The 16,732-nt window shown below is 27.3% G+C and overlaps 1 protein-coding gene across 1 annotated transcript; it reads right to left on the reverse strand.

Moving 5' to 3' along the window:
• Positions 1–7,235: 7,235 nt before the first annotated feature.
• Positions 7,236–16,627, reverse strand: PrB (Prenyl-binding protein). Its single transcript, XM_016057286.3, has 6 exons — positions 16,424–16,627; positions 14,758–14,820; positions 13,438–13,463; positions 11,116–11,241; positions 9,576–9,681; positions 7,236–7,441 (listed from the first exon to the last, which is right to left on the reverse strand). Exons 1-6 carry the CDS (start codon positions 16,462–16,464, stop codon positions 7,360–7,362), a joined length of 444 nt encoding a protein of 147 aa, XP_015912772.1. The 5' UTR covers positions 16,465–16,627; the 3' UTR covers positions 7,236–7,359.
• Between the last annotated feature and the right edge of the window lie 105 nt (positions 16,628–16,732).

Below are 16,732 nucleotides of genomic sequence, written 5' to 3' on the forward strand. Positions count from 1 at the left end.
CGCTGATGAGATCACTGCTTGCTTGAAATCATCTCCACTTTAGCGTAATGTTGAAAAAGTTCAACTAAAAGTAAATATGCGCCTCCAAATCTAAATTCTTCAAGATCCAGCTGTTGAAACATTCTCGAAACAATTGTTAGATATCGGTGATGGAAAAGTTACTAAGGATGAGACTGGAAGCATAAAATTACCGGACGATTTCTGCACAATCATTGATTCACAAGATGCTATCATTAACCTAATATTTCCCGCGATGTACACACACAATACAGGGGCGATTTTAGCAGCAAAAATATGGACGTCAACGAATTAAATCTGAAGATACAACAGTTATTGCCAGGTAACTTGGTGACATATATATATCCGTTGATGCAGTTCGCGATCACATTGAAGCTGCAAATTTTCCAACAGTTTTAAACTAATTGGATTTACCAGGCATACCACCGCATAGTTTAGTACTCAAAGTTGAATCTCCGGTTATTTTGCTTCGTAATTTGAACCCACCATGGCTGTGCAACGACACGCGATTAGTCATTAAAAAATTAATGAACGTTATCGAAGTTATTATTTTAAATGACAAATTCCGGGGTGAAAGTATATTACTACCACGAATCCCTATTATACCCACAGATGTGCCAATTCAATTTAAACGCATTCAGTTCCCCATTAGATTGGCCCTTGCAATGACAAGGCCAAACAATGTCTGTTTCTGTCTTAGGTTTGAGCCCACCATGTTTTTCACACGATTATACGTGGCATGCTCTCGAGTGGGCAAACCATCCAGTTTATTTGTGTTAGCTAAAGATGGAATGACAAAAGATATTATACACTCCATTGGACTAAAAGATTAATATTGTTGACTAATATTTTCAGAATTCGTTGTATATATAATTTATAAAAAAAGTTACAATAAATTAAAAAAAACTATTATTTGGTGTATTGTTATTTTCACATTCCGTCATCGTTCACAGCGCTCCATGCCTCTTCCACTCATATACCACATACGCACACACTTACAATAAATAAGATATATTTTCATACTCTAGAAATAAGAAATAATTCATATGGCAAAACAACGTTTGCCGGGTCAGCTAGTCTTTATATAAATATATATATATAGCATAATAAAAAAATAAAAAACATGAATAAAGAAAAACAATCTTTTTCTTCCCCTTTTTTAATTGTTCTGTAATTTTTCCCTCGCTTTCTCTACATTTTGAACTTATATATATATAACATAAGAAAGACAAAAAAGATTAAATGAGTTTAACGAAGAAAAATAAGAATGTTTTCCTTACTGTGCATAAGCTACCAGTACTTAGAACTCAAATAAGTTAAAAATACGAAGACGACATGGGAAAAAAATATATAAATTTTTTAAAAAAAGAAAAATTTGAATAAATAAAATATTTTTTTAAAAAAAATATTTACAAAAGCCAGATAACAAAAAAAAAAAAGAAAAAAAAAGAAAAATATGAGCCGATGGCAAGATTACATCTTTTCTTTATTTTGTTATCCGGCTTTAATTTTTTACAAAAATATTTTATTTATTAATAATTTTTCTCATTCAATTTAAAAAATTGAAATATTTTTTTCAATGTCTTCTCCGTATTTTTCACTCCGTTTTATGTATATATGAAACATAAGAAGCTTTAAATAATCTTTTTATGCTATTTCCTATTTTAAATTCTTTTTAATTCATAATTAAAAGTTTTCTCACACATTATTATTCACATCTTCTCATTCTATTTTTGCATCCAAAGTATGCATGACTTAACATTTTAAATTTTCCCTTTTAATAAGTGTGAGAACTATATTATTCCCCCAACCAATTGCAATTACTAATGTTTCCCTTTTCTCATGCGACTTGAAAGTTTATCAAGCCTTATTTGAAAGGTTTTTCCCAGCTTTCGAGAGGGAAGCACTTCGATTTTAGATTATTCGTTTTCTTGCTCTCATACAATAATTAATAAAAGCTTCTATTTTGCTTCGGCATGTCAGTTTATGTATCCTTCTCGGATACACTGCTTTTTCATATATATATAACCAACGATACTTGCACCTCTTACATTTTGAAATTTTAGTAGGAGGATTATTGAAATTAGTTTCAAAACCTAAGACTAGGTGTGTACATTTTTCTAATTTTCAGCTACCAAACAAGGAGGGGGGGGGGGGGAGTTTGATATACTGACAATTATAGAACAATGTTTGGCAACTGGTTGTGCACTCAATTAATGATGCATGCACGAATACCAACTGCTCCACATTAGTGTTTAATAAGTGGTACAATATAAAAACTTACAAAATTTAATTGTTTTTGCAAACATTTACAAAGGCTCACCATGAGAAAGCAGGAAATAACTGGAGTTTCAGATGAATATTTGATACAATTCATTAGTGATGGGTGAATATGCCTTTAAAAAAAATGGTAACAACGTTTTTCAAATACATAGGAAAAGCTAGGATAAAAATTTTAATAAAGAAAATAAGAGCAATTTAAAGCTCACATTTCATAAATAATTTTGTAATGAGTTATATTTGGTGCTACATTTTTAAAACTATCTTTAGTTACACATTAGACAATATTTTTTAAAATATTTAATTAAATAATAAATTTTTAGTAATTCCATTAGAAAACAGCGCAATATACTTAAATATATTTTCGTTTGCTAGTAAATTCTTGTACTTTTAACCAAAATGCTCTCTCGAACAATTTTAAAACTGCGACTAATCATAAAGTGGTCCTGAATTTTTTGGCCTCCTCCAAAATCAAATCAAACAAAAGGCATTGATTGTAACAGAAGCAAAAATAATCACACTGGAATGTGAACTTTATTTTATAATGAGCATGATAAAAACAAATAATTACAGTTTGATTTAAAGACAGCAGACAAAAAAACATAACATGTAGTGCATGGTAATAAGCAAATACAGGCGAGGGCTGTTGTCAATATTCATAATTACTACACTGTGTACTTCTCACCTGAGAAGTATAGTTTAAACAATTTCACAAAAACACCAATAAACTTAAGTACATTTTAGAAATAAAAAAGAGTTCTGAAACACTGAGTAAATGCAGTTTTTGCAAATCATTATAAAATAAATAAATTTTAAGACTGTTTACAACATAGTTTTACAAGTATACCTAATAAATACAAGGTGTAGCGAAAATAATGTGAAATGCTTAGAGGCCCTTAATGTGCAACATACTGAGAATACATACATATAATTATATAAAATTGGGGGCACAATCAACAGTACATGGTTTCAATTTCTGAAAAATTCTATATCAATTCAGTGGACGCATTCATTTGTAACACAAAATGCTTGAAGTACTTCTTTTTCCCCATTAGTGACTTTTGGTTTTAAATTTTTTTTTAAAAAAAAAAAAAAAAATTAAACAGCTGACTTTACTAAGAATGATTTAAATTATTATTATTATTTTACATTAAACGCAGTAAACGACGTGTTATGAGACTCTAAACACCCCACATTGTTACATATGCACCTTGTATGTACACTATATACATACATAATCCAACTAAACATTGCGGTAAACTTAGAAAAGGGTTAAGGAATACATTGCTTCCCCTGTAAAATACATTAAATATCTCAACATTGGAAAAAAATAGCTTTTATGAATAGCTAAGACTTAAAAAAAATCTAGATCTACCCAAACCAAATCATTGTGCACGCTTATTACATTAAATTTAAAAGCAGATTAGTGTAAAATTAAAAAAAATAATACCAACTTCATTTATCAAATAATACAAAAGAAAAATGATTTTATAATTGTTTTTAATTGATTATTTAATTATTTTCTGTATCACACAATCTATCATCATGCAACAAAAATAAATAAAGCATCAAATATTTATGACAACTATAATGAAATGCAGCAGCGAGCAATTACTTACATAGTCAATATCAAAAAAGTTTGCAATCGTATAAAATTTGTCGCTTAGTGAAAGTAGAAAATATTTTTCTTTAACAAGTTTTATTAGTTTGAAAAATAAGACTGGCTGAAATATTACAGATTCTTAAATGTTGTATCTATAAGTTGAGTCAATTATTTAAAAATTCAATTCTTAGATCAATTTTTATAACGATTTCATTATAGATAAAACAAAATAATTTCAAATTTACTGTTGTCAAAGTAAAAATTGATTTCTTCTAATGTTTACAGTCGAAAATCACATTTAAAAAGTGACGTGATTTTAATCTATATACCAATTTTCTTTAAAATATGCGTGAAATATTGTACTGACTCTGCAATAATTAAAATTCAGTATGGCTCGACCCTTTATATTTAATAATAATTTTGCACAGGTGTATATGAGAAAAATCAGTTGAGGCCTGATATGGTAATTTTTCTCCTAAATATAAGGTAAAGCTTAAAAAGAAAAATCAATATTGCATTAATCTCCATATCGAACACAATTACACTAATTTTTGACCATTTCACATTTAATGATTTTAACAATAGTATAATATTTCCAAATAGTAAGCTTTTTTTTTCTTTTAATTTAGTGATTATAAGAGACAAAGTAAATAAAAAAGTTATTTTCAGAGTTAAAGTATAATATTTCATTTTAGTACCCTGTTATTCAATTTTTTTTAATCTTCCACCCTACTTTTTCTCTGAATATCATAAAACCAGTACTAAAACTAACATAATATATTTGGTAGTAAATGTTTTTACAGTTTTAGTGTCACCTAATAGTGCACACATACATGTTTTTAGTTTCCTTCCCTCAAAGGAGTTAAATTGTCATTAGTGTTTGAAAAAGTAATAAAATTTGCTTTTTTAACCATCCAATACTACTTTTAACAAAATATTTATTAATATTTTAGTGTTGATTGGTTATCCTTGTTGGTGAATACATGGTTACCAAAGCTTTCTGTAAACACAAAATAAATTAAAATGTATTTCTTTGTATTCGTTATGATTTATTTATGTTGCGTCATATTTTTTAAATGACAGCTTTGCACAAAAAAGAAAAAAAAAAAAAAAACTAGAAGAAAGAAAGAAATGAAAAAAAAAAATGGGAACTCATTTATACAAAACTATACATAAAGCTCCAACATAGGGTTAAACTCATTATAGATTCCCAAATACAGCCTATTATTTAAAAATAGTGTATAAGGAAATTTCTGTACTTCGAAGCATTACTAAATGAAGTTAATATAAAGTATCCCGCAGACTATGTTTCTTCCATAAAGTGAACATACAAAAACCTATCATGTCTGGATTAGTAAAAAGATTAAATATAAAAACTAAATTTTTTTTAAACATGGTTTATAAAAATCAATACTATAAATGACAAAAAAAAAACAACAACATGTTCTTGTTTTGAGTTTAAATTTAAACTTATTGTTCGATCATGTTACACATAATAGAATTTACAACATTCAGTATCGTATTTTTGTCTAAAAATTGTCCATACAATTTAATTGCAAACATTAATTAAAAAAAAAAAAAAAATTGAAGAAAAAGCAGGTCATACAATTTTTGACTAAAGTTTATAAAAACAATAAATCCTCAGAAAATATTTTATAAGAATAATTATAACAGTACCATAAAGATATCAAAAAAATATCAATAACCAACTAGATACACACATTACTCAATGAATCCATACAAATGAAAATGATAACCTCTCAGTAAAAACAGTTAACTTTTGACTAATTTAGCAAGTAAATTAAAATACAGTACAACCTTGATTATCAGAAATAAACAAGGACAAACCTAAATTCAGTAACTGAAATATTTGGTCGGCAAAGGTTAACTATTTTTAATTATCCAATTTTATTCATCAACCACAAAAACTTAAGTTAAAAAAAAAAAAGAATTTTTTAAAAATCTCTTGGCCGTTGAGTCTTTTTCTCGTTTGGTCTATTTGAAAAAAAAATTTTTTTTTTAGACCCTATATCACCACATGAACTTGAATTAATAATTTTCACTATTTAACTTTTATGCAACTAGTAAGTGCTTCATTAGCATTGATAGTTGATATCAATAATATAAAAAGTGCAAGTAAAAATAACAGTTCTGTCATCAGTATCCTTGTAAAAGTTGCAAATGAAATATTTGATATTTATAACTTAATGCCATTCTGTAACTGTAAAAATATACATATTTTCCTAAAGTGCTGTTTTCAGCAATTTTTTAATGGATAATATATATTTTCTTAGCAATCATTTTATTGTAAATAGTGTAATATTATATGGTTAACTAATGAAGTAAAAATCAAACTGAAGTTGAGGCACTGAATATACATTTAGATACCTGCAAACATTGGAGAAATAAAATGACGGAGATTTTACAAGTGACATTTTTTGAGCTATGAGTAAAGTTTTGATACAGCACGCATAATCATATTAGTCCGAATTGGAAATAATATAAGCACTTACATTTTGTGAAATAAAATATATGCATATAAATAATAATCTTAAGATTGTTTTAAACCATTATTTATGATTACTTAAACTATAAACTCTCAACACACTGCAGCAATAGCACCATCTGTTGAAGAATTAGAGAAGTATTTTTGCCATTAACGGTTATTTTACTGCCAATTTTTTAAAAAATTTCTTCAACAATTACGAAGAAATTTGAGAATATACGGGTAAGCAGAAGATAGTTGTAAAATACAGGAGTTTTCATCAAAAAACAGGTGACCCGGCAGCAGAGCCGGATTATACCTTTCGTAGGCCCTAGGCACAGAGCCGGATTATACCTTTCGTAGGCCCTAGGCATAGCCGTTTTTGGGCCCCCATTTACTAAAATTTNTCAAAAAACAGGCGACCTGGCAGGCATGCATTCAATGCAATTTACATAGCGTAAATGTTTGCAATGTATATGTTTAGAATGCACAGCTGAATTATTTTTCTGTTTGCTTACAAATTTTAAACATCATGCATCAAACATGAGCATTGATATAAATCAGCAATCACCACGTAAAAAATAAATAAATAGGAAATCCATTTTGGCCAACAGAATTGCTCGTCTATGAAAAGAGTTTGGATAATCAAGATTTCACTGTACAAAAATTGTTTTCTAATTAAATAGAAAAAATATATATATAACAAAGCACCGTAGAAACAATGTCTTCATGTATCGATATAAAGAAAATTTCACTATATTGATTCAAATAACAATTCATTCATTCATTCTAATGCACAATAAGCATTCATTAAAATAAATTAACAAGCATGATACTTCACTACTAGTGAATTTTATCAGTTCTCAAAAAAACAAATGATCTTGTATAATTGTTCCAGTGATTTTGTTCAATGTGGACATAAGACATGTAAGAACAAAACTGGTGCATGAAAAGAAGTGTAGTTTCCCTTTAATTATACATAAAATAGACGTACTTTAGAAGTGCTGACTAGAAGGTCACCATCATAAAACTTAGTCTCAATAATGACATTACCACTGAAAAAGAAACATAAAATATCTTTACACAAAGCATTAGAAATTAATATTCTTGAATGGAAGGAAAAATCAAAGTACTTGTGTTTGGTAAAGAATTATAAGTTTCACCAAGGCTGTAATAAACAATTATTACAAAACCTTCAAATTACAAATCAAAATCTTCAAATCAGATAAAAAAACTTGGTTAAAAAATATTTTCTAAACACTTAAATTGATAAAAAAAATTTTTATCACAAGTTTTAAATTTGTATTCAGTACGTGAAATAGGATATTAGTTTAAGTTATTCATACCTACATTTTCTTAAAGGTAAAACTTTTAAATATATTTTAAGACACAAAATTACCTAAACCAAATATTACCATAAATAAAGAACTGTCCCACTTATTTGTTGTAAAATACAGTTTCTATCTTTAAAATAGCTATATTATTCAAGTAACTTAAAAATTATGATGAAAACATAAGTAATTAATGTTTATAGAAGAAAACTTAGTAAACTTTGATTACTTCAACTACAATTATTTTTACATTTGTGTTAAATTCATCGAAGTATAAATGAAATAATAAATATTCATAAATAAAAATGTATGTAAGTAAAATGAAATTGAAAATTAAGTATGTTAGAGAAAGAAAAAAAAAGAAAAGACAAAAGCTGCTACTGGATAACATCTATTTGCTTGGTAAAAGCCATTAAAAAAAAATCAGTAAAAATACAATTTTACATATTCGAAAGTACTTTTTCAAGTCCTTACCATATACTCTAAAGTTCTATTAATTTAATATTTTGCAATCAAATAAAGAAAGAAAAAAGACTTAATGAATAATAATTTTGAGGCTTTTTCAACTCTTTACTGTCCAGCAATTTTAAACAGGAACTATGTCATCGGCTATTATCTCGTAATTGAAGATGGTAAGTGAAGTAAAACATTCTAAATAAACTTCAATAAATTTTATCTATGTTGAATTATATGAAATTAACTTGATGTAGAACATGAACTATATGAATAACTTTTGAGAAAATCTATATTGCCCTGAATTTCATTATAAAATACTAACTAAACACAGTGGTGCGACACAGCCCATAGAGGTCCAAGGCCTACCTTGAGTATCGAACCCAAGATCCGTGGCACGGGAGCATGCAGCGCTACCACTCAGCCATCGGGCGCCCCAAAATTTTATAAATTGAAATAAATAATATATGTGCAATGAAGAGCCTTACCATATTCACTGTTCCATTAATTAACATAATTAATAATAGTTTTAATTTAATATTTTTTTAATATAAAGAGGATTAATGAATAATCCTTTTGAGGCTGTTTTAACTTTTTGTTTACCAGCAATTTTACATAGGAACTATGCCACCAGTTATTATTTTGCAATTGAATATGGTAAGTAAAGTAAAACATTCTAAATAAACTTCAATAAATTTTATTTATAACGAATTATATGAATAAAGTTGGAATAATCTATATTGCCCTGGATTCCATAAATTGAAATAGATAATACAAATACAATGAAGAGCTAACAGACATAGCATACATTTACATGTAATGAGCCTAGCAAAATAGCTGCAAGAGAAAAGTATTGAGGCATTGTAATTCGAAAAAAGTCTGGCGCACACATTTTTGCATTAATGAATAAAAAGCATGTAATATTATAACTAGATTCATCACATTTAAATTTACTAATGTAAATCATTTTTAAATAAAGATTGCAACAAGTTTTATAGCAATGATTATCATAGTCGAAACTAAATGTATTTGACAAAAATTATAATTGATTTAAATTAAAAGCAAAAACACATAGGTAACGAGGAAATAAAGAAACAAAATAATAAGGCAAACAAAATAGCAGAGATAAATGTCGAGAGTTATTATATTCAGTAAACAATTAAATGCAGCAAATAATATACTGAATAGGCAGTATTGATATTAAGTTGACTTATAGCATTGATATTTAAGCTCCAAATATAAATAAATATAAAAGGGATGTTATCGTAAATTGCATCAAGTGTAAATATATACAATAGATATGTTGATTTTATCTAGTTTTATTACTAAAAAACAGTACTTTATAGAAATTACAATTTATCTGAAATAACAGCAAAAATAAATTAAATCTTTGCAATATACTTACTTTAACACATTTGCTGGCATCATTTGGGATTCAGGCGCAGCTTCAATCAATGACTGCCAAGTGTTTGTTGAATTGGGTATCACAAAACCAAAGTCAAAAAACCATTCTGCAAAAAGAAAAAAAAATTGAAGTTTGAAGGATGTATACAGACGCTTAAAAGGGGGAGGAAGGATATATTATAGACGCTTAGAAGTTGTCAATCTTATTGAGCAATGTAAAAAAATTAAGTCAGACCTAATCTATAGAATTACCATATATTTTAGGGAAAAATTACTTGCATCATCATGTTAAAAACGATTTTTTTCCCCTTAAACTTCAGAAACAAATAATTTTGTGTATGTTTAGCATACAAGTTAACTTCTTATTCACGCAAGTTGATAATTAACATTTTACTCTCAATCTAACAAATTAAATTAATATATAAACGATGAAATTTTTATAATTAATGTTTAAAAGTGCACAAAAGTTTTTAAGAATAATTTCATAAAGGTATTTCTAAACTCGAACTATTTTGCTAAACACTCTTTTTCTGATAAGGAATAAAAAAATTCAAGAAATAATAGATCTAAACTAAACTAAACTCAGTGGCGCGACAGCCCATAGAAGGCTAAGGCCTGCGCCTATCTCAGTTCTCCTGACCTTGGACTCTGGGGTGCAGGAGCAGATGTTCTGGTCATCCGAACGGGGAACCCCAAGTGTTTGGTTCCCTAGCATGCTTGATACTCATTTATCGACCCACTGAAAGGCTGAGTCAACCTTGTCCGGCCCAAGGATCGAACCCAGGACTTGTGGCACAGTAGAGCGAATCGCTACCACTTAGCCACCAGGCGTCGAAATAATAGATCTAGTATGTGCTTATTTTCAAGTAAAGTTCTGCAATTAAGTCTGAAATTTAGAATATTTTGCAAAATGCAGCAAAGTTGCACGTAAGAGTGCAAGAATCTCACCGAATCTAGCGCAGTAGGCGCAAATGCGAACTCGCAAATATTTGATCAAACATGTAAAATGATTAACGCTTTCATACGGTAATAGATAATAATCTGGCGTTAGAATGTAGTCAGCACAGAGATAATGAAATTATAGGAGAATCGTACATACAGAATGACGTAAATAAGATTATATTGGAAGTAGATATTTAGCGTTGTGGGAAGAGGGATGTGACAGATTGTACAGGTGGAAAAAGAGAAGGTGGTCGACATAGTTAATGTTTTATTACTCAACGTAACGTTATCTGCGGGAGTTTAATTATTTGGTTTTAGGAATGAATTTTCATGACGTTAGCTATCTGCAGACTGATTGTCTTTGCATGTTTTTAGTATTCCTTAGTAAATACAAAAAAATATAATCAATCAGTTTTATTCACTGATAATAAGTAAGGTAAATATTAAGCATGATTTAGACTAAACCTCTGTTTTACTAGTTTGTTCTAATAAATCATTTTGAAATATAATATTTACGATAGAAAATTATAATAACCTGTTTAGATAAACACAAAAAGATACATAATGAATCCGAATAAAAAGTGCTTAACTATTCATACCTTCTAAGCACCTTCCTTTAAAAAGCACACGTTGCTCAAGACGAAATTTTTCCATTGGTTCAATAGAAGAAAAGTTTATTTCCCGAGAAACAGCACGGCATTTCAGAATTTTCTTTGGTACACGAGCTGAAATTAATATGTTCATATGAAATCCTTTTTTCTTTGATCACAACGTAACTATTTTATGGTAAAATTTTATTATCTAAATAATTCTAAATACCAATAAGCACACAAACTACAACCACAATGCACCCTTAACTACCTCATTTATAATAGCAACGTTGTCTACTTTGATCCATATTATTTGACATAATCATGTTCTTTATTTAAAATAAATAAATAAATGAATGAATATGAATAAAAAATGTAAAAATGCTTGAATTCCCAAAATATTGAAGCAAAACTCTTGCTTGGCTCTATTTCTAAAACCCAAAGAGCTTGTTTTTATCAGTATAGCCCAAATGGAATTAAATTAACTAATTCCTTTTCACAAACTTATAGGTTATCTTAATTAAATATGTTTGATAATTCGCTGAGTTTTTCATCCTAATAAAATTTTCTGACTTTAGTTTTGTGGCCACTTTAATAAACTTTATTGTTTAGAATAAAAAGTATAATGAATATCAATCAATAGCATGAAAATGTAAAAATACCCAAAGAAAATTCTTGGCCTGGTGATCTGTCTTAATTTTAAAATGCATTTTTTTTTCAGTATAGTTCAAAGAATCATACACTAAAAAACAATTAAACTGTTCATAAATAAAAAATATCTATGAACATACATGTGTACAAAATACTTTGAATATGCTTTAAATTTTTTACCAGGAATTTTTTTTTTTCATTCCATAGATTGATAAGTATACAATAAATACTAAGTAAGATATAAAAATCTATAAATAAAATTGCAATGTGCTGCATGTAGATGGATATTATAATCATAGAGTACATTAAGCTTGAAAATATTGAAAAATAAATTATGCAAACCTGATTTGTTATTTTTGATGAAGAATGTGAACATTAATTCAGAAATTTAAAATATCTGCCCTTTTGTCACATATATATTAGCATAAATAACATTAATCACATACATATAAGCGTAAAATAGCATTTAAATTTTAACATGAAATGTAAATGCAACTTTATATTTTAAAACATTAGAAGAAATCACATTACAGGAATACACTCATATAGGAATTAGATTAAACCAAAGATCTACTGTCCCCCGCTCATAATATTTTGCCAGTTACTAAACAAATAGCAAACTTTCAGTTCCTAGATTATTGAAAGTAGTATTACACACAATAATTTAAATAATTATAAATATTTCTCTTGAATAATAAAGTAAAAAGTGTCAAAATAGCTCCTATTACCTATTTACATATAAAACCTTATCTCAGTACTTATTAATAAAAAATACTGAAATTGCCAAGAAAAAAACATAATTTTCTTGTTGCTACTTCAAAAATGTCTTTAGATCAAGAAAGCTATCTCAGTTACAAAGTATATGCCAATGTTTTCCACTAACAGATACATGGTAAACAGAATTTAATATTTAGCACAATATGTTAAATAAATGATTAATAATGATTTGACCATGATGATTGTACTTTTATGTTAATTCATTTTTATTTTAGTAATCACAATGGGTTGAATTCATTGATAATTTCACAATTCAAATTGGTAAGAGCAATAATTTTCATGTACGTGTTTTTTTTCTTCCTCTCACTCGAATATCAAATAAGTTTCAAAATGAATTTTGAAAGAAATAAAAATGTCATGTTTATTTCTTTAATTTCCTTATATTTCTATCAATTGAAGAAAATTATGAAAGTGTGAGAAAAAGAAAAGGATTATAATTGCACCCACATTTAAGTCAGAAAAATATATTTAAATAACATGTCACTTTGATCCATTGAAAACGTAATCAAAAAATGGATTATAGAGTTACGTCTCTACTTAATTCTTAAACTAAATTTTTCGGGTCATTGTAGAGTAACATAATACTTTCATTTTATGAATCAATTACATTTTTGATTTTTAATGGAAGGAAGAGATAGTCCTCCAGAAAAAGCAAATTTAGCTTTATTTCCAGGATTTTGTTAGCTTTTCATATGTATAGAATAAAGTTGAAAATAAGCTGAATTGATAAAATCTTACTTTATATAGTCATAAATTTATTTATTTCATTGAAAAATAATGTCACAAATAACATTGAAAGAATAAACACTCCTTTAATAAAAATTGAATAATTAACTTCAAATAAAATTAATACAGGAATATTTCTTTATCATTATAAAGTATAAAAATTAAAAACAAAAATACCTTCATGTTCAACATCAGGCTTAGACCTGAAAAAAAGAAGTTAATAAAATTAATCATTAAAATGATAGATTATAAATAATTTTAAATATGATGAAAAATTATCGATTTACATTAAGGAATGTCATTGTATTTAAAAAAAATGTAAATATATACTTATACAATAAATGAGTAAACTGTATTATTGCTACATATATATTATAAAATTAATAAACAATTTTAAGTAACTATTAAAATAAATTTTTATTAGTAGAAGTTTTGCTAAAAGAACTTAGTTGGTATTGCTTTAAGGTGTTTAAGCTTGCATAAAATTATTAAAATTAGATAAAAAATATTTTGGAAAATAATTTTAATACTAAAGAAATAATTAATAATAATTAATTTCAATACTAATGAAATAAAATAATTTTAAAACTAATGAATAATTTATAACACCAATGAAAGCGAAGTTACAGAAAGGCTCACTGTGAAAATTGTGAAGAAAGTGGGATTAGTCGCACCATCCTTTAGCAATATTTAGAAATACAAAAATAATCATGGGATTTAAAGAGCCATGTAAGAAGCAGCGAATTCAATTTAAACGATGCAGCTTCTCTCTTAGTCACATGGCATGTGACGCTGACCATATGTGCACAAAAACGCTGAACACATGAGATGCCATGCCATCAAAGAAGGAGCTAATAGGGTTATAATAACTGATCTCGTTTTTGGCACATGACAAAAGTGATGCTAAAAAAATGTGCGAAAATTGGTTGTTGCGAAAAAATTTGCCAAAACAGACGCATAACAATTAAGTTCCAGTTTGAAGCTTTCGCTTTTAGTAAAAAGAACATCGTTGAAAAGTAAAATATTAACTCTTCGGGTATTCATTTGTAATTTCCCAAATACAGTAGGGAACCGATTATCCGGAACGATCGGGACCATCGCTATTCCGGATAACTGATTTTTCTGGTTTTCTGAATCGCTACAAAAAGCCTTTTTTTTTTTTTTTACTGTTAAACCCAACTAAAAAAGAAAATTAAAATAATCTTAAAAAGAAGAAAAAACGATGAAGTAATACACTAATGATTATTTCCAAAATGATGGTAAGGTAGACATCTTTCAAAATAGAAAGAAAAATCCTATGAGGGAAATTTTTTTTTTGTTTGAAAATGGCAGGAAAATTTATCGAATTTCGTTCCGGTTTTTTGATTTCCAGATAACGGGTTCTGTACTGTATCAGGGAATCACTGTAAGCAAACAATACAGTCATAGGTATACAATTTATGGTATAATAAATAAAAGAAATATACATAATTTAAAGCTTTTATAGTCTCAACTTACAGATCTTCTGATCCTTGCCATAAGACTTTACCAGAATCAGCATCTCGTAGATTCATCCAATTTCTGTAAAATCGAACATTAATAAAAATTTAAAAAAATCATAAGAATATCAAAGAAGATAATTATTTATCAAGTAAAAAATAATCCAGTACAATTTGATCATTCTCATACAATAATTAAAAAATTTACTTCAACTTATTCTCATAAGAAGCATACTGAAGTTTAAATAAATCCTGTATTTCAAAAATGGAAATTACAAAATCTAAAATAGGCAACAAAAACATTATTTGGATAATATTGAAAAGGATAAGGTAAAGCATATGGTGGAAATAAAGAACCAAGAGACTTTAGGAACAAAAATGGAAAAATACAAACAAGATTCGTAAATAGCCTTTGAAAAAAATATAGAAATACTCTCACAACCACTAGAATCAATCAATAGAACTTATACAAATATATCCTAAAAAGTTTAGTAAAAGTTTTTCCCTTTCCTTCTCAGTTGTAAAATATATCAAATCACATCTATGGTTCTCTATTAAAGAAGTTCTTGCTGAAGCTATACTGTTTCTCAGAAATAACTAATGCCAGTTTTTCACTTTCATAATAAATACTTAATATAATATTCTGCTAAGCCATAAATTTTTCGTTCTGAAGCATCTTTTACTTCTTTTATTACATTAAAGGTGCCTATGTTTATAAATATGAGAGGGATTTGGAGTCGTTAAGTGTAAAGTTCTAGATGTTGGAATCAAAGTATCATTTTCTCTATTGACTCCACTGTTTTAAACAAAACTGAGAAATTTGTGGCATGATTTTAAATTTTTTTTTCTAGATCATATGTAATTGTTTCTAACTTAGTAAAGAGGAATATATGCAAATTAGAAAACTTTAATTTGCACCTTATCCTCAAAATTTCCATATGTCGATCTAAACTGTCTATTTATTGTTCAAAAAAGAGAGCATTAAAAGATATTTTAAGTTATAGCAAGCATTCAATTATGAATAAAAAAAAATAACTGTTTGGTTAACTGTAGAATGTTTCCATTTGATTCACAACTAGAGTCTAAATCTAAATATTTTTAATTGATTCTAATTAAAGAGCTGGAAAGCTAAGAAATGGCACCTTGGCAATTGCAGTTGGTGATATCAAGTAGCATATGTTGTAATTGCTATCTCCCACTGACATAGATTCAAATGTTAATTGTAATTATTGTGAGAATAGAAAAAAAAAGAAAAAGATTTAGAAAGAAGACATTATATATTTTCAATTGTCCTAATATTATAATATAACAGTCAACCTGTTCAGACAAAGTGTTAAATAAACAAAATTTGTTAAAAAAAAAAGAAACAAATATAAAAAATAATCACTTAACACATGAGATTAATGATTGAAGGCATCAATCACTAGGTTGGAACTACAAAAATTGCAAATATAGAAGATCTACAATTTTAAGGGGTAAAAAAAAAGGAACAATAGCAATAAAATGTATTATTTTATTATTCATCTGAAATTTATTTACTATAAGGCGATATTATTCTTTATAACTTAAGTCTGATATATCTTTGAATCACTTACATTAAAATAAATCTTGTTAATTTAGATTTCTTAATTATGATAGAGAAAAACATAAAATAAATAATTTATAGAATAAGTAAATAAATTTACAATTTGAATCCTTGAAGAATGTCTTCAGCTTTTGACGGCATTGTATACAGTAATAATTGACTGAATATAAAATCTATTAAATATAAAACATTTTATACCAAACTTTATTAAGAATTTATTAAAAATTAAAGTAGAAAAAGCATTCTGTAATTGAAAAACTTGACAAATTTCGTAGCAATCGGAGACAGAAATTATGGATTCGAGGAATTAAACGTGATTAAAGTTGAAGTGCATAATTAAAACTAAGTAAATCGAAATAATGGAAATAACTTTGATATCTAACAATTTTACAAATATTTTTTCAAATAA

This window comes from Parasteatoda tepidariorum, chromosome 6 (genome assembly GCF_043381705.1).
Source record: "Parasteatoda tepidariorum isolate YZ-2023 chromosome 6, CAS_Ptep_4.0, whole genome shotgun sequence".
NCBI lineage: Eukaryota > Metazoa > Arthropoda > Arachnida > Araneae > Theridiidae > Parasteatoda > Parasteatoda tepidariorum.

What these genes read in the sequence shown, in the direction of transcription:
- PrB (XM_016057286.3), bottom strand. Translation starts at nt 16,464, where the DNA reads ATGCCGTCAAAAGCTGAAGACATTCTTCAAGGATTCAAATT. An exon ending in ATTCTTCAAGGATTCAAATT is followed by an intron (nt 14,821 to 16,423) that starts GTAAATTTATTT and finishes TCGATTTTACAG; the next exon opens with AAATTGGATGAATCTACGAG. An exon ending in TAAAGGAAGGTGCTTAGAAG is followed by an intron (nt 9,682 to 11,115) that starts GTATGAATAGTT and finishes TTCTTTTTGCAG; the next exon opens with AATGGTTTTTTGACTTTGGT.